Source organism: Rhinichthys klamathensis, unplaced genomic scaffold (genome assembly GCF_029890125.1).
Source record: "Rhinichthys klamathensis goyatoka isolate OS25496 unplaced genomic scaffold, OSU_Roscu_1.1 h1tg000547l_1, whole genome shotgun sequence".
NCBI lineage: Eukaryota > Metazoa > Chordata > Actinopteri > Cypriniformes > Leuciscidae > Rhinichthys > Rhinichthys klamathensis.
Window position 1 is genome coordinate 659,318 of NW_026607018.1, and position 24,066 is coordinate 683,383.

Genomic DNA, 24,066 nt, shown 5'->3' on the forward strand with positions numbered 1-24,066 from the left:
CGCGGCTATAACCGCCAACCGCGCATCTCTACCGCATATGCAAGCTGTTGGACGTTATGTCTCGCGCCGTGGAGAGTTTAGATCTGCCGTGGAAACGCGAGAAGCGCATGCCCTAGAGCTTGGCTAGGCGATAAAGTAGTATGCTAGGTGAGAGTAGTATCCTCTCTTAGAGTCTTCCTGTTGAGGCCTCCATTCTTGAGAAGCTCCAGTCTATGATCGCTGCGGGTGTTCACCATAGGAATGAGGATTCTTTTGAGTACTTTGACTTTAATCAGCCATTAGGGCACTCATCCCTTCAGCATGTCGGTGTGGGTCAGAGGTCGCGTTAGACTTCCGCATTGGATAGGACAGGGTTGTAAAAATTCCATCATAATCTATAATCTATTCCATAAATCCCTGTCATTTTAATTTTCATATTTTAATGATAATAAGCCATTTAATAGGCTCTGTTTTTGTTCACACTTTCATTTTTATTCACAAACTTACAGGACAAGCATATAGGCTAGATTGTGCATTCATTTATTTATGAAGAGAAAGTTGAACAGAGTCTGTGGGTCACTTTTCAAGTTTCATCTTGAATATTTGTCCAATAAATCACAATAAGCTTTGTGCTTTGTTACTTTTGATATGAAAAAAAGTCTCAGCTTTCAAATTCTGTCCATTTTTTTTCACAAAATTCTAACAATAAATGCTGTTTTGGCGCTCTTTAATGTGCCACAAGAGATCACTTGCGCCTCAGTTCAAGCGAAGTGCGAGTGAACGCGACCCTCCCTTCCTCTTTACTAAGTTACAGAACAAAATAAACATGAATGAACATCAGAAAATGCGTTGAAAGATAGAGTCCAACTTACCAAAATCCGTATCATGTCTCTTATGTAATCGCTCTCATAAGCAGAAAGACGTCAATAAAACAGAGACTGTAAAACAGCTTGTAAACAATGTCACGTAACTCAGAAAAGACATTCTTGACAGTCAGCAAGGACGCACTCGCCACCAAGTGGACAGGAGTGAGAATTACAGTTATAAGTTACAATCAGATCACCCTCGGTCTATCTGTAAAAATGACGGACGGCTGTCAGATTTTTCCGTCAGTGCTAGAAAAAAGAAGTTTCCGTTAACGTGACCTCTGGTGTGGGTATACCATTCCCCCTAGCGACCCCTAGGGGACGTAGCGCGAGTTCCCTTTTGAAAGGTAACGTCTCAGGTTACCCATGTAACTATGGTTCTCTGAGAATAGGGAAAGAGATGCTGCGCCCCTTTGCCATGTTTTTGGCATTCCTGCAGACGTCTCCTTCAGACAAGAAGTGGATGACGTTTGGCTCAGGTCCCCTTTTATACTCTCTGTCTCACCTGTAGTGACGTCATAGGCTGCAGCCTATGTCAAGTTCATTGTCATGTTTAGATTCCAACTTCAGACACCGGTCACGCCAAAGGCATTCCCCCATAGAGATCCCTGGGGAACACAGCGTCTCGTTTCCTATTCTCAGGGAAGTATAGTTACATGAGTAACCTGAGATGTTTTTAATCACAGATGGGGATACAAAAGCGAAAGTTCTTTGAAGTTTGCATTGAAAAGGGAATTGCTACTTCCTTTTCTGCTGTGACATATATTCTTGAATGAGAAATGTTTTTAGGACAGGGCTTGTAAAACTATGTTTTTTATACCTGCCAGCAGGGCCGGAGTGGGGCCACTTTTCAGCCCGGGAGTTTCAGGCCCAAGACCGGCCCACTTTTTTCCATGGTGGTGGAAATTGGATAAATGAAGCAACAGTTCAGCTCTTACTATTGTGTAGTTTTTATAAATACCATGGTTCAACAATAATGTAAAGGTTAAATAATAATTCACTTAAGCTGAGAAGTTAACAAAATTATCATGGTCATTATCATTTTTCTGCATGGGTATCAAATTGTGGTAATTTACTCCTTTACTACAACCACTTCTGAACAAACAATACATTTTGGTTTATCGTGTACCGTCATACTGCTCTTTCTTAAAATTACAGAGGGATTTATGGATATCTACTTGTGTTATACTGTAAATCAGAATATACTGTCAATAGCCTTAAAGAAAAAATATTTTCGCTATGTTTTTTGGAATGAAATGTTATATAAATCAGGCTACGAATAATATATTTACAAATCCCTCAGCAAATGTCTTCATAATATAACTAGGTACAAGACTAGAAAGTTTGGTGTATATAGGTGCTACTGAAGTGGAGATTTCAGACTTGGAGTATGAGAGAAAGGTCATTTTGAGAAAATGGGCTTTAAAGATTTAGCAGCAGCCAATGAGATTGCGCATTCAGAGTTAAATCCCCCCTTTTACTTTCAGATTGGTTGCTGATAAAAAGGAAATGACCATATTTGGATCCAACAGCATTGTTACAGGAGAGAGAGAGCTTTCTAACGGTATGTGTGATGAGGGTGCAGACAGCGATCGCGGAGCAGCGGAATGATTTTGATGAATTTATGAGAAATCCACAGATGCAAACAGACAAAGTGTCGTAAGATGAAGACCTAAATGTGTATTTCGGACTTTTTTTCACCACAAGTCTGAAAGAAGACAAATATCCCAAAATCTCAAAATTGACCAGTACAAAAACAATGTTTTTGCCTGCCGTGTCTCGCCTTAATTACATTTAATATTTTGCTTGTGAATAGGTTGACAACACTACAACGGTATTTGCCGAATAATTACGTTGCAGCGTTGCTAATGCTAATCATTACTAGGCCTATCTCTCTTTACCTGTTACCACTTGTGTTTGTCATCTTGAAAATAAATCTGTAAGCTGGCACATTTGGCAGCATCCTCCAATGCCTTTCTTTTTTTCAACCTGGCTTTTTCAGCCCCTCCTGGCCTCTTCCTCCATCCTCCCTGACGTGTACAGTTACGGTAGGGCCGGCCCAGCTATCGGTAGCCTATACTACCTGAGAAAACGTTTTGAAAAAGACGGGCTATGTACCCAACCAACTCTATTTGGAAGAGGAGGGGAGAACTCCCTTACATGGTACAAACCATGCAGAGGCTGCGTGCTGCGGTGTTAGAATGCGGAACGTGTGTAGCCTTTAAGAGAAGATAGACAACGTGACAAATGTAAAAAAAAAATTAAACAAAATTCCTCGACCGGCCCAAAAGTGAAGCGCCCACCAGGAATTCTCCCAATTCCCCACCCCGGGCCTGCCTGCCAGCATCACTCACTTGCACTCTTTCCTCTCTCAATCACGCCTTCATTCCCTCTCTCTATGCATTGATCTGCTCATAAGTGTGTTGTTTTGTCAGGATCACATGTCTGAGGGGACATTGAGTTTGGCTGTGCGGCCCCCATACTCTCGTCTCCTTGACGATAACAGCGCTGTCGTTGAGGGTGTCTTTTCTCTCTCCAGGTGTCTCTCAGCACGACAGTTGCTCTCTGCAGGAGCAGAGTCATGCAAAAATCTCCTGCAGCGCTCTTTATTTTCCTCTTGCTCAGTCTCAAACAGAGTCAAAAGACACATTCACACACTCAATCTGTCTTTCACAAAGTTAGAGACCAATTTTAGTATGTGGTTTGTTTGGTGTTCAGCCCTATTCAGCTACATTTTTAGATGTTTTTAGACTAAGGCCGCCTAGACACTGCATGGAGAAACTGACAGAACGTCTGACAGATGGCAATGCACAAGTGGTTTTGAGGGTGTGAAAACAGCAGAGTCAATCTGCAATCAAGCAGAAATTACAACAGGACCTTTCATTGGTCAATGGATGATTGTACTTTTGGTTGCATGATGAAGAACTTCACTTTCACAATACTTTTATAACGCACCATTCCGATTGAAGTCAATGGATTTGCATTGTTCTCTGACGTAAACTCTATCATGTAGGCACCCTTGTTAGGGACTGAGTGCTTATAACTATCATTATAAAAGCTATGCTAACATGATATTTTGAAATTACTAAACAGATATCCACACAAGACATACGCACATTGAATAAGCAGTAATGTTAAAAAAATTTTTTTATAAATATGTGTGCCGAACCCGATTTGGTTGTGCTTAAACCATTTATCATCTTTACCTGATAAAAGAATACAGCTTAAAGGGAAGTTTCACCCCAAAATATAACCTCTGTTATCATTTACTCATCCTTATGTTGTTCTAAGCCTGTATGACTATACTTCTATCTTTTACAGAACACAGAAGGAGAAAATGTAAAAACGTCCCGGGTTACGTATGTAACCCTAGTTCCCCGAAGGGACGGACGCTGCGTGTAATCGCAGTGGGAACGCCCCCCAGCGTAACGCGTCTGAAGCATGAATGAAATCAGTCAATGGAGCGTCACAGCGAGTGACGTCACCGACCAGGAAGCTATAAATATCTCCTGAATACACAAGCCACCAGCTTCTAATGTTACTGAAGCAAGCGATCCAAGGGGATGCCGAGAGTATGGCAGGACACGCAGCGTCCGTCCCTTCGGGGAACTAGGGTTACATACGTAACCCGGGACTTTCCCCTTCAGGGACTACCGCTGCGTGTAATCGCAGTGGGAACGCAATACCCACATCCCCATACGACCAAATCCCCGTCGTGTGTCATTAGGAGACACAAGCCGACGAGAGAACCTGAGCCCCGGGAGTGGAGCTAAGGTCAAGGGAATAACATCTGACGAAAGTGTGCGGTGAGGACCAGCCTGCCGCATCACAAACGTCCTGAAGAGAAGCTCCTGAAGGAAGAGCTGTAGAGGCAGCCATACTCCTGGTGGAATGAGCCCTTACAGCCAAAGGTGAAGGATTATGGGCCGAACTGTAAGCAAGCGAGAGGGCCTCGACCACCCACTTGCTCATCCTTTGCTTAGATGCAGGACACCCTTTCTTAGGTGACCCAAAACAGACAAATAGTTGTTCCGATCTCCTCCACAGGGCAGCTCTGTAGACATAAGCATCTAAAGCCCTAACAGGGCACAGTAAATTAAGTTTCCTCTGGTCTGACGTCAGAAAAGGCGGAGGACAGAAAGCCTGCAGAACTATAGGTCTAACAAAGGTAGTTGGCACCTTAGGAACATAACCTGGTCTCGGACAGAGAAAAGCCTTAACCATACCAGGAGCAAATTCCAGGCACGAGGGAGCCACCGAAAGTGCTTGAATATCTCCAATTCTTTTTAGAGATGAGATAGCAAGAAGGATAGTCTTAAGAGTAAGAAACTTTTCCGAAACTTCCTCGATGTGTTCGAAAGGTGCAAGGGAGAGACCTTCTAAGACGATGGCCAGATCCCAAGCTGGTACCCTCGTGCGAACTGCAGGCCTCAGCCTCAAGGTGCCACGAAGGAAGCGAGATATAAGTGGGTGTTTCCCGAGGGAACCTCCACTTGAAGGGGCGTGGTAAGCAGCTAAGGCCGCCACATACACCTTCAGTGTGGAGTGGGATAACCCTGTGGAGAGACGGTCCTGCAGGAAATCCAGCACTGTACCAACTGGGCAGTTAACTGGGTCCTGCTGGCGCTCTCCACACCAAGAGGTGAAAAGTTTCCACCTCGCGGCATATAACTTCCTAGTGGAGGGAGCTCTGGATTGGAGGATGGTCTCAACGACCTCAGCCGAGAGACCAGAATCTATGAGCTGGGCCCCCTCAGAGACCAAGCCCACAGCCTCCATAGCTCTGGACGGGGGTGAAGGATCGACCCACTCGCCTGAGAGAGCAGATCTCTCCTGATCGGTATCTCTAGGGGAGAGCCGTCGAGGACAGACACTAGGTCCGCAAACCATACTCGGGCCGGCCAGAACGGGGCTATTAGCAGGAGACTAAGCCCGTCCCGGCCAATCCTCTCCAGAACTCCTGGGAGCAGAGCGATCGGGGGAAAAGCGTACAGGCGTGACCTCGGCCACGGATGTACCATCGCATCCAACCCCAGTGGGGCTGGCTGGCTGAGAGAGAACCACAGTGGACAGTGTGATGTCTCTCGGGACGCAAATAGGTCTACCTCGGCACGACCGAAATGTCCCCATAGGAGCTCCACCACCTCGGGGTGAAGACTGCATTCCCCAGGCCTCGGCCCCTGCCTCGACAGGATGTCTGCCCCCTGATTCAAATACCCCGGGAGATAAATAGCTCTGAGAGAGAGAATTTTCCCCTGGGACCATAGAAGGATCTGACGTGCCAGCTTGTAAAGCGGGCGAGAACGCAGACCCCCCTGATGGTTGATATAAGAGACCACCGACGTGTTGTCTGTCCGGACAAGAACATGGTGGCCTCTTAGGTCTGGGAGGAAATGTTTCAGGGCCTGAAACACTGCCAACATCTCTAGACAATTTATGTGCCATAGACGGTGATGGCCCTCCCACAGACCCTGAGCCGGGCGACCACTCATGATCGCCCCCCAACCCGTGAGAGAGGCATCTGTCGTTAGCATAACGCGACGACAAGGAGCTCCCAACACAGGGCCTTGGGACAGAAACCAAGGATCTTTCCACATAACCAGGGCGCGATGACACCGTCGAAACTCATGATCATGCGAAGCGGATTTCCCCTCGGGGAGAATCCCTTGGTTCTGAGCCACCACTGTAACGGTCTCATGTGCAGGAGGCCAAAAGGTATCACGTTGGACGCAGCTGCCATGAGACCTAACAGTCTCTGGAACTGTTTTACAGTGGATGACCGGCCTAGCTTGACTTGATCTACTGCGGCGAGAATCGAAGCAACACGAGCAGGTGACAATTGTGCCTGCATCGTTGTCGAATCCCACACTACACCGAGAAAAGTGGTTCTCTGTAATGGAGAAAGAACACTCTTCTTGGCGTTGAGTCTCAACCCCAACCTCTTGATGTGAGCAAGAACGACATCTCGATGCCGAACCGCCTGTTGTTCCGATTGAGCTAGAATTAACCAATCGTCTATATAGTTCAGAATACGGATGCCCTGCAGCCTGAGCGGAGCTATAGCTGCATCCATACACTTCGTGAACGTGCGGGGTGACAGTGCTAGGCCAAACGGAAGAACCCGATATTGGTACGCTTCGCCCCCGAAAGCGAACCTCAGGAACTTCCTGTGTTGAGGGAGGATAGATACATGGAAGTAAGCGCCCTCCATCTTTTTTCGGAACGATGAAGTACCGGCTGTAGTATCCTAACTCCCTGCTGGGTGGAGGAACCCGTTCTATAGCCCCTTTTTGCAGCAGAGTTTTTTACCTCCTGTTCTAATACCAGAGCCTGCTCGGGGCCCACCACCGTGGGCAGAACCCCTCTGAACCGAGGTGGACGCGTTCTGAACTGAATAGCGTACCCGTTCTTTATAATATTCAGGACCCACTGAGAAACATTGGGAAGCATTTCCCATTCCGCCAGGAACTCTACTAAGGGAACCAGCCTCTCGAGGCTGGCCTCTGGATGAACATCCCGAGTGACAGACACAGCGCCCTGTAACATACTGGCAGGAAACAGCTGGTCTGAGCACTCCACAACCCTCCTCGGAGGGGGCGAGCGTCCCTCGGGAAATCGCTCGCCGAGTCTCTCTACGCCCTGTATAGGCAGGGTTAGTAGAACAGACCCCTGAGGGCATCGAGAAAGACAGGGCACCGTGTTCTTGTGCGGTGAACTCAAGTTTTTCCCGATGGGGACCACCCTCAGAGTCCTGACGTTCAGCCCGTCAGGACTTTTTCGACGCGGCCTTCCTGGCGACAATGACTGTCCTCAGATCAGTCCTGCCCAGAGAAGGCCGCGCCGGAGAGCGCCCCGCCTCGTCCCTCCAGTTTGTCTGCGGGGGGGCACGAGACGCGACACTCCGCTTCTGCTGTGCTCTTTTCTGACGACGAACTCGACGGCTGGGACTGCCCTCGCTCAGCAGCCCCAGTGACGCGCACTTTGAGAGGGATAAATTTATGAAAAGCAGCCGCCTGTTTTTTCTCTTCCTGGAACCTCTCAGTGACAGAGTGAAGAGCATCACCGAAGAGGCCCGCAGGCGAAACGGGAGCATTTAAAAGTAGAGATTTATCTTTTTCTTTCATAGAGGTTTGACTCAACCATAAATGCCTTTCTGTGGCCACCATGGCTGCCATAGACCGGCCGATAGATTTAGCTGTCTCTCTGGTGGCCCGGAGAGTGAGATCAGCAGTCTGCCTGAGCTCATTAATCGTATCTGCCGAAATTTCTCCCCCTCACACACATCTTTGAGCAGGTCGGCCTGATAAGCCTGCATAATGGCCATTGTATGCAAACATGCAGCCGCCTGCCCAGCCGCTGAGTAAGCCTTCCCCACCAGTACAGAGGTATTTTTTAGTGGTCTAGAAGGAAGAGCCGGTGCTTTAAGCGAAGATGCCGAGGCAGGAGAGAGATAGCTCGCGAGCGTCTCCTCCGCCTTCGGCATCGTCACATATCCAGCAGACTTTGCACCAAAAATATTACCATAAGCATTGGATTGATTAGTACATATTCTGCTCGAAACCGGTCTAACCCAGGTCTTTGAAACCTCAGCATGAAGATCTGGGAAGAACGGTAAGCACCGGCGAGAAGGCTGAGGACGTGCAGAGAGAAATCTATCATCTAGTTTGCTTTTATTTCTAGATTCCTGTCTATCAGTTGGCCATTCAATACTGAGTTTTTCAACAGCCCAAGATAACACATCCATCAAACCTTCTTCAGCAGTATAATGAAGTGAGCTAGTTTCCTCTGATGCCAAACTTTCGACATCCAGCTCCTCAGAACTGGATAGTCCTAAGTTCCACATCATCATGTGCCTCAACCCGGGCAGAAGTAACCACCGCAGCGCGTGCTTCCAGAGCCGGGTGAGAGGCACTGGATCCCGCCGGAGAAAGCTGAGATAGGGCGGGGCCCGTCTTAGCGTCGCCGGTGAGATCCATCTGCGAACCCCAAGTCAAGCGCCGCCGCTCTGCCTCAACAGAAGCGGGGACCCGAGCCCTGGGGAGCTCGCAGCAAACCACTCTCCTCAAAGAGCGATCGCCGCGAGTGCAGAGTTCTCAAAGGAAAGCGCTCGCAATGCTCACAATCGACTCCCTCGAGAGCCGACTGGGCATGCTGAACACCCAAACAAGCCACACATAACTCGTGTGAATCCCCACCCGTGATGTAACGTGTACAGGGGGGGAACACACTTTCTATACTGCTCGCTCATTTTGTTTTTTTTTATATATATATATATCGTGAAAAACTCCTGACAGAATCAGATAAACACAATCGAAAGATTTCAGACACACACAGAGCGCTGCTGAAGTAACAGAAGCTGGTGGCTTGTGTATTCAGGGGATATTTATAGCTTCCTGGTCGGTGACGTCACTCGCTGTGACGCTCCATTGACTGATTTCATTCATGCTTCAGACGCGTTACGCTGGGGGGCGTTCCCACTGCGATTACACGCAGCGGTAGTCCCTGAAGGGGAACTTAATATTTATGGGATTGGTTTTGATGAAAACAACCTGCAATTTAAGCAATTGCATTGTAAAATTGGTGTCTCTATTATTGCTTTCATTTGTGCCATCCAGCGATTCACACTCCAGTCCAGTAGGTGGCGTAAATTCACTTTTTTTTAAGTTGGTGTGCCATTAAAACACCAGAAGTAGTAGTGATGGGAAGACTTTTCCGCAAACTGGTTCTTTCGGAAAGTTTGTTTAAATGAACCGGTTCAAAAAAACGATTCACCAGTTTGTTTACGTAATCATGCAATAATATTGTTAAAGCACCCAATAATGATGTGAACTACTGCCATCGGATCACTGTTATATTTTTAATACGTTTTATTTGTTATACTTTATGCTTTTCAGCAAAAGACATCAGAAACATAAATTTTGCCCCCTTTATGAAACCCTTGCCAGACAGTTCTCAGCATGTCGGACATATCTGTACTGTTCTCAGTTCAGTGTACAGTTGGACTAACTGGAACGCTGAATGAGTTGGCAAAAATCGGCATCATAGGATCATATACTTCTGGATATTGTGACTGTCAGACATGTTTCAAAGTGAGTTTTGATTGAATAACTTGTAGATCTGTACTTACTCAAGCCGCAAACTGTTTCAGACGGTTCAGTCCGATTTGGTGAACAGCTTAAACTAGTTCACTAAAAAGAACCAGTTCAAACGAACAGTTCATTTGTGAACTGGACATCACTATGAAGAAGCAGGTTAACATGTCCACCGCTTACTGGACTTGAGGGTGAAGAAAGTTATACATGAATGATGGGTGAGTGCCAACAGAATTTTCATTTTTAGGAGAACTATCCCTTTAAGATGTTTACATGACGTTATGCATTGTCTGGTTAGTAAGTGTAACTTTTGTGAGATGCGCATGTAAAAAGAAAATTACAAATATGTTCACACATTTGTTTGGTGTATGTGTCTCTAGGTGTCTAGTCTGTACCTGTATGACAGTGTGCTGATGTTGGCCAATGCCTTCTACCGGAAGTTAGAGGACAGGAAGTGGCATAGCATGGCCAGTCTGAACTGCATGAGGAAGTCAACCAAGCCTTGGAACGGAGGCTGGTCCATGCTGGACACCATCCAAAAGGTCTAAAGTCACCTTACAATTAATCTCAATTACACTTAATTTGATCTGGTTCAGTTCTCTTTAGTTCAGCCTAGTAAAGTTCAATAGTGTTCAATAAAACTGGTCTGGTTTGAATGATGAATTTCTTTCTGAATAGAAGTCTTATTTGTCGTTCTCTTCAGGGACGGATTTCTGGGCTCACTGGTTTAATGGACTTCCGAAGCAATGGAGCGAACTCTCATGTCCAGTTTGAGGTCCTGGGGACCAGTTACAGTGAGACGTTTGGAAAAGATGTAAAGCGGGTGAGTGCAAATCTTGTGAATGGGTGGAGTGGAAGTTATAAATAATGAATGGCATAAGTTCAGATTATTATAACAGCACTATTTGGCATGTTATGGGGAAACTCTGCCTGTAATGCAGTGATTTTCCAAAGCTTTCTCATCTTGGTTGTCATCTTATTCAGAAAATGGCAATATATGTGTTTTATACTAGTGCTTGGGAAATTTAAGGCATAAAATAAGTAACCCCAAATAGCACAACAGTTAAAACGACATATGCGCCAACACTGGCGCACTATATGGTATGCTGGATGCTGTCCTTTATTTTTAAACCCTCCTCTGGAGACCTGTTTCAGAGGTGTGATTCTACAGATAGCTGGATAGACATGCATAGGATTTTGCACCATTTTTGGCAGAAATCTATGCTGTAAGATTTTGTTGTTGCCATTCCCCGCCCCCACCACCATATAAATTGGTCACTGTTAAAACATGCATCCACTACAATATAACTTGTAACTTAATTTAATTTTTATTATTTTATATATATTTGTTATATTATAATTTGGAGATTTGTTGTGAAATGAATACAGTATAAAAAATATATTAAATAAACTTTAATGTTAGGTGCGATTAATTGCAGAAATTAATTAGTTAATTGTTAATCAATTGACAGCACTGATATTAATTGTGAATGCTTATTTGTTATGGCATCTATCAAATGGGGATGAGGTAACCCGCCAAAGCCCTGACCATATTCATGGAGATGAAAGAAAAAATACCAAGACAAATTCTTTCTTAGGTCAAACATGTCTGGGAAAGAACAGAAACAAGTGGACTGAAAGCGAGATGAGCGAGACAGACAGATGGACAGAGAATAAGAGCGACAGAATGATGGGTCCTGCTGTGTTTTGGAACTGAAGACACTGATATGGAACATGGCCAAGATACTTTTACACAAACACAGACAAATAGCTCAGAGTTCATTAAATCTCATAATAACACACAAACATCAACACACACAATCAAAATGTACCCATCAGAGCTGATGAATCTGTCGCTTTCCTCTCTCTCTGTCTCTAGTTCTCTTTCATCTCTCTATCTGATGCACAAGCACTCATACGCACATGCTCACAGGGCAGTGGAAGTGCTTTACAACATGGCTGTGGTCATTAGCAGGGTTGCCGAGTCTATCACACACCAAACAATCTCAATCTTGTTGCCTGAATATTAGTGAGTGTGTGAGTTGAAGTCGACCATTCCCTTTGGCAAGAAACACAGAGCTAATGACTTCACACACACACACACACACACACACTGTAGCACCCCTTCTGTCCGTTACATTGACAGCTAATAAACATAAATGTCCTGCTGCCCATCAGTATGAATATGCATTATTGTGCTCTGATCTCTTCTTAAAATGATGTCTCCTCCTCAAGGCTCTCTGAAGCCGTATAGAGGCACTCTGCACATCACATGATACTCTTCCTGCTGTTTAATCTTTCTACTCTCTCCTCTCCATGCCTCTATTTATTTATTTAGTTAGTTCCAAGATGGGAATCTTTACAGAATGTTTAATTGTGAAAACTGTTCTTGCTGCATTTTAAACTCATTCATTCATTCATTCATTCATAATATCCACTGTTCAAAAATATAATAATATTTAAAATTATTTAATATTCAGTTATTGAAAATAATTTTTGTCAGATAAAAACCATCATAGCACATTTAAGAGAAAATATTAATAGAATAATTAATAACAGAATTAGTCACTGATGTAGTAGGAAAAACTAATGAACAATGTGTATTAAATTAATATAAATATTTTCTGAAACAGGTTACACATTTTTTACCTCATTTTATTTACATTATTTTATTTTGTGTATATATAAACGTCCAGTATACTTGACATCAAATTTTCACTTGAAATTGTTTAAAGTAACAATTTCAAGTGAACACTGTATAATTACTGATGTAAATTGAGAAATAGTATGAGATCATTAAAAAAAAAAGACCGAAACGGGTCGCTGTGAACACAGCTGTTTTTGAGGAGGTTAAAAGGGTGTTGTTTTATACAACCATTGAGGAATTTTAACCAAAGTATTTTACAAACTTTACATGAAGACCCTAAAGAATCATACCAACTTGTGGAAAATAGGCATCCAATGACCCCTTTAAGCCCCGCCTTCTTTGATCTGATTGGCCATCATTTTGACACTGACGAGCGCTGTTAGACTGCTATGGCTGAACAGCCTAAAAATGTAACTTTTTAATCTTTCTGTCATCCTAACAAAAAAACAGAGCAGTGCATAATGGAGAGCAGTATTAAGAAATATCATATATTGGTGGGGATAATTTGGCCATTTCCAATTATTGGGGGGGGGGGGGGGGGGGGGGGGGTTACAGCCCTGCTATAGAGCGAGGAAATGTGTCTAGTATACTGGATGTTTGGAATGAGGAGGTTATTTTTCAGCCAGATGTCGAGATGAATCTACCTCCATAATGAAGATGGAGATGCTATTCTCTCTCTCTCTCTCTCTCTCTCTCTCTCTTCTCTCTCTCTCCTCTCTCTCTCTCTCTCTCTCTCTCTCTTTCTCTCTCTCTCTCTCTCTCTCTCTCTCTCTCTCTCTCTCTCTCTCTCTCTCTCTCTCTCTCTCTCTCTCTCTCTCTCTCTCTCTCTCTCTCTCTCTCTCTCTCTCTCTTTCTCTCTCTCTCTCTCTCTCTCATTCTCACCAATTCCATCTGTCATTCCCCGCCTCCCCCGCTCACTTTCTTTTAATCTTCTCTTTTCATTAAATTGTCTCATACGGTGTAATCCAGAATGGGAAACCTACCATCTTATACAAGATGGATCTGCTCCCAGTCCCTCTCAGAGCAGATCAGCCCAACACCTCCATGTGGGGAGCAGGTGATGAGAAGAGAAACCTCTGAATGGTTGACAAACTTGACAAGCCACTGAATTAATACATCTAAATTAATAGTTTAGTGGTGTCATATTGGCAGTAATGTGAGATGGATTAGTTCAGTTCTGATGCATTATTCAGATTGACAGTGAGAGACACCTGTGAGCAGGTCATTTTTAGTGAACTAGATTAATTTAACAACTTAATGATCTTAATAAACAAGAAAGTGAAGGGAGTGAGAGAAGGAAAGGCCAAACAAATAGCAAGTCAGACTAGGCAGGCACTGTCACTTTGTCCTGCACATGCTGCTAAAAGATAAGGCCAAAGTGAAAGCAACACACAGGATCTCACGCCTGATCTTTGTGAGTGACATCAGGGTAAAATTGGGTCTCTCGAGGAACACGGGTATTGTGTTTGAGTCTGGCCGAGCCAACCGTGGGTGACCTCTGCACAATTGCCTGAGCAGTTCCCATGGCAATGGGTTGACCAGGGGTTGCATGTGAATCTGGGAGGGGGGAAAAAGAGCCTTAATGAGTCTCTGTCCACCTCTTTGAGCATCTTGTGAAAAGAGGCATACAGCTGACCTCACAGGTCTCAGAGGACGCTCATACTTTATTGAGAGAAAAATGGGCAATGCTCTTTATTTTTCTAACGTGCATATATTCAGTATAATCATTATTTTTCTCTCTTTTCAAACTGTCTGCTCAATGTTCTTCCCGCCAGTGTTTTTTTTATTTTTTTTTATTGTTCAGTCTGTTCATAATTTACTGGCAGAATTACAGCTCCACAATACCATATTTAAACGCTTGTGATATACTGTTCATAGTTTACCTGAAATAGCTAATGCAGGGCCTAAAACTAAAAGTAACACTCGCTAAGCGCCCGAATGCGAGTAAAAATTGGTTTTGGTGAATATATGAAACGCAAATATTAAAGGGTTAGTTCACCCAAAAATGAAAGTTCTGTCAGTAATTACTCACCCTGACAAAACAGAAAGTTTTGTCAGACTTTTCTCCAGCACCTCTACCAGCTTTCTGAGCACTTGGTCGTGCCGCCATCTGAGCCGCCCCTGTGTCAGTGCTGTTCAGAATATGCTGGAGTGAGGCATTGATGGTCCCGCAGAGGTCACAGGATTGCTCTGTTCCAAGCCATTGGTGGAGGTTTTTAGGGCTCGGGAGAGTGTCGTACGTTGCCCTAATGAGGAAACTGAGCTGAGCCTGTGGCAGTTTCCAGAACTCTGGCCAGCTGATTGCTCGGCTCGCGATACCCTCCCAATTTGTCCACCGCCCCTGCTGCCCCTTTACTACAGACCTCACTCTGATCTCCTCCTGCTTAATCCTGGTGACCTCAACAACAAGGTCCTTCCTCTCCTTCCTGCTTGCCTTGGACCATGGGATGGGTGGCTTGCTCCATCCAAGACCTGCCCGTCCTGTCTGGACCATGCCCACGACTTGTTGATGTTGCAGTCTTCCCATCACCTTCTCCACCTCCTCCTTGGCCCTCCATTTCCTTCCAGTCTTAACTCTGGCATTTGCATCAGCCACTGTCCTGTCGGAGGAGTCCCTTAAAGGTGAACTAAGTAACTTTTTTACCTTAACCGAACAGCTTTGGAGTCATTGTAATGTTTATATTACTGATTTCGTGTTGAATGGTGGTCGTGTCGCACCCCACTGGTGCCTGTGAGCCGCAAAACCACCCTTGCAACTTTGGGCCGGCGGGCCGCCGCCCTCAGTGTTAGGAAGTATCGTGTGATATCAGGTCTCGCGAGGTAACGAATTGCTTTACGGCAAAAAACAGATCTGATAAAATTCTGATAAAATGAGCATCAAACAGAAATAACCCGGCGCCGTATACATGTGGTGTTGGGCGCGCGCAGCTCTTAAAGGGGCCATACCTTATTTCCACTCGTTACAGCGTCCATCCTACTGAACAGGTACCGGTGTACAGGGGGAGGGGATCCGGCCGTGAGTGCGAGCCATCTCTGCGTGAGTGCTATTCACGACAGTACAAGTACTCGACAGCGACTCTAGGGGTCGCTGTTTGACAAAAACGGAATTCCTACTTAGTGCTGCTTTAATTCCATCACCAGCCTTGCCTTCTCCTGCCTATAGCCCAGGGTGATGGATTTCAAGGGTAGCTGGAGTGAGTTCCATCCATACAGGCCAGCAGCTGAGAAGCACCGTGGTAGGCCAAGCCATTCACGGATGGAGTTGGCTTTTGCCTCCATCCGACTTACGGCTGATGAGGTGACTTCACACAGCTTCAGAGGCCACATCACCCTTGTTTATCAAGCGACGAGAATACTTTTTGTGCGCAAAAAACAAACAAAAATAACGACTTTATTCACCTATTCGTGTTGTTCTATGTGGGCCTCAGAGTGAGTTCACGTAGTGTAACAGTGCAGCGCTACGTCAGAACGTAGGATCACTATTGGCCAGCATCACACTCATGACTAGTGTCGGCCAATAGTGAGCCTACCTTCTGATGTAGCGCTGCGCTGTTACACTACGTTGAATGTTGAATGTTCACTGGTTCCCGCCTCCTTCTTCCCGGGTTTCGGCACCAGTATAACAAGGTTAGATGTTGTGGGAAGAAGGAGGCGGGAACAGCGACCATTCAACAGACTTTAATAACAAAATAAAACAAATACAAAACGAAAGTAAAAGACAGCAGCCCCTCACGGGCGACTGCTGTCACATATAATAAAACAAAACACAACATAAACCCAGGCCTGTTCCTCTCTCGATCCCCAATGTCGTCGCTCCTCCTTTTATGCTTCCGCTCCTCCGTGAGAGATACGAGAACGGTGCGTCGGTCAGTTGTCGCTCATTAGTAATCACGCTACCTGACTAGCGCCGTCCTCCCACGGCCCTCGACCTCGTCTTGCTCGCCACATATCTATATTGACAAAAAGCTGCTGATACAGTTTCAGTTTAAATAGATCTCATAGTAAATAGTGAAGAATAGTAAGAATTTATATATTTTAAACAATATATACATCATAATCTGTTCAAATTGGCTCAGTGAGTTGAATAAAAAGCATCACATTTGTGACAGATGTCTTTTTTGTGTGTGAGTATTTTGATAGTGTGAACGTGTGATAATGCAGAGAAGAGGCGAATTTATCACTCGTGAGAGTCTCATTTGATTTGATGAATAGTAATGAGTTTCTCTCACAGACTCAATAAAGAGGCCAGAAGACATCCCGCTCTCTCTCTTTCACTTACCAATCACAGAAACAGTAGCTTACAGAATCATAAAAAGTCAATTGCTTCACAATACGAAAAGAAATGTCAGCTTCATCTTTGCACCTTAAGAACACCTCTCTCTTTCTCTCTCTCTCCCTCTCCATTGCTCTGCACGACTCTGTCTCTCATACTGTTTCCTACGGTATTGTTTGTGTGTAATCCGCTCTCTCTGGCTCTTTGTTCCTCTGCCTCTACTTGAGAGCTGATGTGCTCTCAAGTAGAGACATCAGCTATCCAAGTTACAAACAATAAAAGCTGTGAACTCCTGCCGCACAGACCTTTAGTCTTGACAAAATGTTCATGTCTTCACAGGCGAGATCCTGGTTGGCTTGTAGCACTAATATCAGGAACAAGAGATGAAAAGAACGAGAGGCTAGAAAACGCCACAAACCAGCTCAGCGTCTGCCAGTACAAAGCGGCCGACACAACACTCAGCAAAGACAAAAGACAGTCAGAGATGTATTATGTAAATGCTGAAAAAAATGACTACTGAAGCCCTGACTTCCATTGGCGTCTGTAAACAGGAAGCTTCATTCATATTGGTGAATCACTACTATATGAGGGGTTTTGTAACTGTTAATGGGCTTTCTGTCAAAGTAAATACTAGGTACTGTGACACTACTCATCTATTTTGATTATTTGCTGCTCTAATTAAATGATTAGTTAACTTAAAAACGACAGTTATTTTGTTTTCTCACCTTCGTGTCATTCCTATATTAGCCAAAATTCTACTAAATTTCTCACATCATGTCATGCAGGTTAAAAAACAACATGAGAGTTAGTAAAAAATGACAGAAACTTAATTTTCGGGGTAACTGTTCCATTAAGAGACACATGACTCTGCATTTTAGTAAGTGTGATTCTTCACACACTTGCAGATGATAGTGACCTCTTTTGTGCTGTGGGATAGATCTGGCTTTCATGTGTTCACTGACAGAACATCTCCAGTGGACAAGCCACATTGCTCTCTCATCTCTGTCAACACCCACCTACATGATTAACTATTTAGAAGCACAGGCAAAAACTAAAACAGAAAATTTTGTGGGAAACATATAGGAAATAAAGAAGAAAAAACACTGTCAGCTTCATCTGGGAAAACAGAGCAGAGAGAGAAGATGGAGGAATTCTTTCAGCTTACTGGAGTGTGTATGGCAGAAGAGATCTCATACTTACAGCTCTCTGAAGGCAGCTGAACAACTATGATTCTGATTCAACTTCAGTCCAAAGTAAGAATACAACATACTCAATTCACAAATCAATCTCAATAGTCTGGCAAAATATCTTAAATTAAAAAAATAAAATAAAAACTGTCATAATCCCACGCCGTGGAGCCAAATTGGCAGAGATGAGGCCAGTGAGACCAGACGCACGATTGCGAATATGATATTGTTTTTTCACAACAGTTCAATTCATAGATTTCATGTGACGTCACACAGTGGAGCGGCCGCCATTTGTAGGACCGAATTGCAACATGCCGTCTATCTGCTGTGCTGTAAACTGTGATAACAGCAAATCACAAAGATATGTTGAGAAATTAACGTTGACCTGGAAATTTAAATAAAAGTAAAATTAGCAAATTACAGGTTAGCTAGCTAAATTAAAACATGTAGTTTACAATTGGAACACGTATTCTCTATATACAACCTTATTCTAGACCGCTATCTATATTTACATTATAACCTTAGTTATACGTTTGGCTGAATTATGTTGTTGTTACCTGGTTCAGTATGCTAAACTACAGCTCACTGTTTCTGCCTTAATGCATTGTTTAAATTAATAGATTATTAGCTAACTGCATGATTTATATACATTGCTGAAATGCATAACTCGGACACTCTAAATTGTAATGTAGACACATGCATTTTCTAAAAAAGCTGCTTTGATTGTGAAAAGCGCTATACAAATAAATGAGAATTGAAAATAAAGGTGTCTAAACGTCACTGATAATACAAGAGATATGTGCTTTACCAACATTATTAGCAATTCAGTTCAGCGATGCTTTTATGTTCAGCGATTACTGGTGTAACGTTAATATTGCTTGATTAACAGAGTGCCACTTACCCTTCCTGTTATCAAGAAAATTTTCTTCATGGGGGCATTTAATACAACACTAAATCATAAATCAGATATACCTGTACAATAACATTACGATGTCCAGAAATCAATGTAAATAGTCCATTGAATTTAATTTGTTGTTTAATGAAATTCAACATCCGATTTTTTTTACATATGTACTTTGATGGTCCAGTGGCGGAACTTTTGCCAAGCGTGTCAGAGGTTCTGGGTTCTTATCCGCCCTCGTACCCTTTTTTATTAAAAAACCCTTATTAAAATCGATTTTGTTTATCAGTGGTTGTATATCAGTCAGGAACACATTTGTGTGCATTTTATTTTGTGATTTCATTAAAGCGCGCGTCCGTGTGAAGACTGTGCGGTGTGCGCGAGTCACGAGAGAACACTGTTTCTGCACCACTGATCCAGAGTCAACAAGCACTTTGATCACTTGATTTAAAAAACAACACATTTCAGCGTGCTAGATCACCTCTTATTTTACTTTTATTTATGCGTATTGGTACATCCGTGCCGCGAGATGTTTCAAAAGTGGTGGGGACATGGAGAGGGATTGTGGACGAGGTAACGTTAGATGTAAATGTCAGCAAACGTAAAATTTGGCAAGTTTTTACTAGACTTTAGTGGAGTCAGCAGTTCGTTTAACAGTAAATACGGATCTATACCTAAAGTATCTATTTTATTTAAATACCGTTGCTTTTCATCTGTGCTATTTAAGTGTGCAACATCTTTCCGATCACCAGGGAGAGATTATGCGATTTAACGCAATGGTCCTAAAGATGGCGGCCACAACAAAAAAGTCACGTGACTGAAACCCATGAATAGACAATAAGTAAACATTAAGTAACTTACATTTTAGACACAGTATTACCAATTACTTTGTCAATTTTTGCTCCATCAATAAGAAAAAGATCCAAAATTGAATCACTGTTGCATGTATTATATCAGTTTCATTCCTGAAAGTGTTTGAACGAATCACCTATTTGAATGATTCAATGACTCAGTGACATTTTTTAATTAATCACTTGAGTGAATGATTCAAATGACTCACTCATAAATACATTCCCTTGTTTCATTCCTGAATGATTCAGTGTTTTTTAATTAGTCGCTTGAGTGAGTGATTCAATGGCTCACTCGTAAAGATATTCGCTTCGTTTGTTCCTGAGTAAATAAAGCGCTTTGTGTAAATGATTCAAATGAACCTCTCATAAAGACACTTGTCTCTTATCACAACCTGTGGGTGTAACTTGCAGTAAGAGACAGTGAAAAATCCCCACTGCTAATGCACTAAACAAAGAGAAAATGCTAAAAATATTTGATAAAATAAGCAGTGCGTGATTTCAAAATCCTAGCATGTTATCATATCTTTGTTTTTCTTTCTTTCTTTCTTTTTCTTGATTTGATCATATTAAATAGATCTTACTTTTAAATCTTTCTGAACTGAATCTTCTATCCCAGATGAGGTAGGTGCTATTATTGTGAGAGGGATTGTGTATTGGGCGCTACAGTAAAGTCAAATGACACGTGTCATTAGGGCAGATGCTAAAGCCTCTGTCATCCTGTCACTCACAGAGGACCGGGGGGTTAGGGGGTCAAATGCTGGCCAGACAAGAGCCAAGGATGATTTCAGAGTCAGATTCTTCTTTTCAAGATGTTGGTGCAGTGGCCTGCCGAATCCGTCACAGCGGAACGGATCTGGGGGGATATTGGGATTATGATGAATGGCTCGAAGTATGATGAAGATAGATACATCATGGCTTTCATCTTGAAGTGAGGCACTGTGTTTTTCAGAAGCGCTGTCATTGCTCATGGAGGGAGAATATAAGCAGTTTCCTTTTGTCATTTCCACACTGGCTCAGTAAATGGCTAATATGCTGCTAATGTGGTGACTCAGGCCCTGTTATACCTGGTATTAAGAAGCGTTTTCGTCGATTGGATCACACGTGGACGACGCTAAATACAGGTTTAAATGGTGTCTAAAACATTTTGAGCCTGTCCACTTTCAACCACTTGCAGAGGTAGTCGAAAAAGCTTTTGACCGGATTGCTTTCGTGGTGTTGATGCTCGTGTGGGTGAATGCGTTTGAATGTGTCAGCCACAAAAGACTTCCTACTCTCCGCCTACTGACATAATGCATAAACATAATGGGAAGTGCGCTAGCCAGATGAGATTTAAACATTGTCGACTGAAGACCCAAGTTTGGTTTGAAGACGAAAATCATTCTAAGCACAATGTTCTCTCACCATTCTAACATGCGTTTAGCGTAGTCTTCCAGCTATCAGAGCAGAAATGAAAGCTGCTGCTCTCCATATGTTTTTCCGTTATCACCTTTCGCTTGCATATGTAAATTGCACAAGCTTATTTCATCCATTAGATCGAAAGATCTGAAAAAGCTCATACATTTACACGCCAATAGACCCTCCCCTTGAAGAAATCTGGAGAGATAATACTTGCAAAGCTGTAAATAGTGTTTGTTTGTGGATTAATATAGAGATACTGAAATAGAATTCTTACAGAAATGTATGATAGAAAGATTGTTGTGCATGTTCTGTATTGTATTTAGCCTATGTGCACAGTAGTCGATTGTCGAGTTCACGCGCGCGATCATTAGTTATATTAGTTACCAATGATCGCGCACGCGAACTCGACAATCGACTACTGTGGACTTCGAACGAAAACAGGAAGTAAATACAGGTATGTGAGCTGGCTGAATTAATATCATTTTTATTAATATCTTTCACATCTACTGCAGTCAGATTGACCGTGGTCACTCTTAATAACACCACTCACATGGCTGTGCACTTGTAATGACACAGTAAGGTTGTTAAGACGCTAAAAGCAGGTTTAGAACTTGCCCCATTGAAGTCAACAGGGTGCGAATTTTAAAAAGAGGATAACACGGTGTAGGCAACACTGATTTTTGTCGTTTTTGTCTGTACTGACAGCACTCCAAATGTACAATAAAATGAGCTCAATGTTAAAATTGACCGGAGTTCTCCTTTCATTTTATATTATTACACTGTGAAACTACAGCAAAAGATCAAGAAGTGCTGCGCAATCAGTTATGAAGGATTTTTAAACTTATCATTCACTAATTTTTTTTAACTATGGCTTCAGTTAGACCCACACAGACATCAAGAATCAGCCAATGAATCTCAACAATGGTGACAGTCAGCTAAAAAGATAACATCAAATCTGAACATTGTAAGGCCGTCTAATTCGATCCAATGGCGGTACTCGATTAGCGGTGAAGGTCTCACGCGTGTTCCGTCTCTTCCCATGGCAAAGGGATTTTTAATTAAATGCAATACATTTTATCTTATGTATTAACTCGTTTCATCTGACTCCATAAAATGAAATGGTTTTTCAATGATATCTGTGCATAATTAAATATATGTTAATGTTTGACTATTCCTTTTAACTCCAATGAAAACAAAGTCAAAGTCTGTTAGAATAATCAAATATAACAATTTATTATGTCAGGTAAATATATTATTACAATTCCATAATCAATTAAAAGATAATCAATGCAAACCATCAAATGTTCTAGAACAAAGAGGAAAATCCTTTACCCGACATTGTATGGCTACGTGAGCTGAGAGTCGCGAGACCCTCGACTACACGGGCTAATCTGAATACAGTAAACAGCCCCGAGCTCTCGTTGCATTTTCCTTATATAGCCAGACCTTATTTGATATGTAAAACATGAGTTTAGTGGAAATTTACTGTGTTCCCCCTCCATACTTACTGGGGGTAGAAGTTTGACTATCTGCTAAGAACAATGGAAATTAGCATTCATGAATTTACACCTTTGGGATGAGTGCCTAGAGACCACATTCCTTTGTGTGCCAATTATTCCTAAACTCTTAAAAACCTTATTACCTTTTGTTTTACTTATTTGGAAATAGAACACTTGTACCATTCGCACTGAGACATTTCAAATAATACTAAACACATATATAAAACTCTATGATAGTTGTTCAAATTAAAACCATATCAATTCTTGTGTGAGTGTGGGTGATCTCTGCAAGAGTGGGGGATGCGGGAGTGTGTGTGTGAGAGGTGTTCAGATGTTAATTTGCAAGCAAGGTCCTTTGTCTTATAGATGTGGTGAGGTTGATTCCTTCAACCAGTTCTTCCAGTCTTACAACATCACAAAACACGTTACTGTAAGTCAACACAAAACCAACAGCAAAAATAACAGCAAAAAGTACAAATTAAAGAAAATATCCAGACAATTCAGTTGCATAATTTATTCATGCTGCAATGCATGCTGGGAGTCATGGATTATTTTTTTGTACTATGCTGGTACCCAACATGCACTGCAACATAAAACTTTTGATTGTCACCATTGTTGATATTCATACGTTGCTTATTGATGTCTGTGTTTGTCTGGCTGATATAGAAGTTCTGAGCAAACATTTTTTTAAATCCTTCATATTTTCTGGTTGTCAAAACTCAGATCTGTAAAATCACAATGATCCCATAATCAAAAATATAAAACATTACCCATATAAATACATTAGACAATAAAAGAGATCAGTGAATCGGGCCACTAGATGATGATTGTGACCATTAATAAATAGTTACTGTCATCTGATCCTGTTTTCTTTCAGCTTTTCCGCCATAGCAAATGTATTTTAAAGACACAGCTACAGCAGCCAAAGAACAACTAATGTTCAAAAGTCAATGGTCAAGAGCCCAACTAAGGCAAACACTGATCACCATCATGGTAACATCAAATGAAAATAAAATTCCATCTAAACCTCTGTCACCTTTTAATAAGAACTTCTGTAGACGTCTGACAGAAAAAGTCAAACTGGTTAGTAATAAGTGAAGCTGGTAATGCTGTTTGTGGAGTTGTTTAATCCTCCTCTGCTAAGATCTTTTGCTAAGATTTAATGTCTTTTATCTTCAGTTGATTTCATCGTTTTTCTGTTCTTCTTGTTCCTCTTTCCTTCTGTGATTCTGCTTGTTAACAGCAGGTGTTCATCCTTGTCTGAATTAACTTAGAAAATGAACTGAATTAACTATGAAATGATTCACTCAGTCAAGTGGACTATATTAGTGAACTAGGGAATAGTGAATGAGGGTATAGGGTGTGATTTGGAG

The 24,066-nt window shown here is 42.6% G+C and overlaps 1 protein-coding gene across 2 annotated transcripts in view; it reads left to right on the forward strand.

Moving 5' to 3' along the window:
- Positions 1-24,066, forward strand: part of grid1a (glutamate receptor, ionotropic, delta 1a) — a 367,672-nt gene that overhangs the window by 314,293 nt on the left and 29,313 nt on the right. For both annotated transcript variants that reach the window (XM_056238894.1, XM_056238895.1), the window contains exons 7-8: positions 10,318-10,479; positions 10,641-10,760. In XM_056238894.1, the coding sequence (XP_056094869.1) occupies positions 10,318-10,479; positions 10,641-10,760 (282 nt within the window). The remainder of the gene's footprint in view (positions 1-10,317; positions 10,480-10,640; positions 10,761-24,066) is intronic.